Raw genomic sequence first — 912 nt, forward strand, 5'->3', positions numbered from 1 at the left:
GCAACTTGAATTCTGATTCTTCATCAAAGAGGACACTTTTTTTTTTTGTTAATAGGCCACTCACTCAAACTTATTCGCCGTGTGACTACGTGCACCAAACCATGATACCCGTACCAAGACACCACGGGATGAATATGAGGGATATTATGTCTAATAACCATGGTTTGCATTTTTACCAGGACATAAACCTCAAGCTTGCAAAAAGCAGCCAAGTGCTACACTTTCAGTTTAGAGACGACAAGCAGTGGAAACTGCAGCAGGTTAGTATATATACATAATAAAGCATATAACACACTAAAACATTTTTTTCTTGTCTTTTTGTTTTTAAAATAATTTAGTCTGTGGAATTTTCAATGTCAAAGTTCCATTATTTGGTCAAAGCAGTGCATAGAAAAGATCAAGCAACACTGATCAAAATTTTGAAGGCATTGGTGTATGACTTATCCACAGCTCACCTGTACTATAGTAATGTCTGAAAACAAACTGTCTTACTAAATATCTGTCTCAACTCCAGATTCAAGATGCCTGGAATCATGTTAGCCAAGCTATTCAAATGCTTAACAGTCGTGATGAGACCTACAACTTCAAAACAGGGGCTGAGGTTATCAAGGTTGGTCTCACATCAGAGCATAATGATATCATTCATTCCATTCAGTGTCATTTACACTAATTTGCTGCATTTAATGGTACTGCAGTTGGTGGATGCAGTGATGCTCCAGCTGACACGTGCAAGAGGTCGCCTTACCACTCCAGCTTCCATGACACTCACCGAGCTGGGAACAAGTGGTCTGATGGTATTACGCACTCATTACACACACTGGGGACTATCTCTATGTCCTCGTGCTCTACACCCACTGGCAACTCTATTTCTAACATTGTTTTTCATATATATTAACTATAGCTCCTCAACAC

The 912-nt window shown here is 39.3% G+C and overlaps 1 protein-coding gene across 1 annotated transcript; it reads left to right on the forward strand.

The window, feature by feature from the left end:
• Window positions 1–63: 63 nt before the first annotated feature.
• LOC103399306 (protein rogdi homolog) lies at window positions 64–900 on the forward strand (the record flags this gene model as incomplete). The annotated part of the gene is made up of 3 exons (XM_017031062.2): window positions 64–260; window positions 515–610; window positions 696–900. Coding segments are annotated over exons 1-3 (460 nt in total), but the record flags the coding sequence as incomplete, so codon positions are not given.
• Window positions 901–912: the final 12 nt, after the last annotated feature.

This window comes from Cynoglossus semilaevis, unplaced genomic scaffold, assembly GCF_000523025.1.
Source record: "Cynoglossus semilaevis isolate Cse_v1.0 unplaced genomic scaffold, Cse_v1.0 C19087972, whole genome shotgun sequence".
Taxonomy (NCBI): Eukaryota; Metazoa; Chordata; class Actinopteri; order Pleuronectiformes; family Cynoglossidae; genus Cynoglossus; species Cynoglossus semilaevis.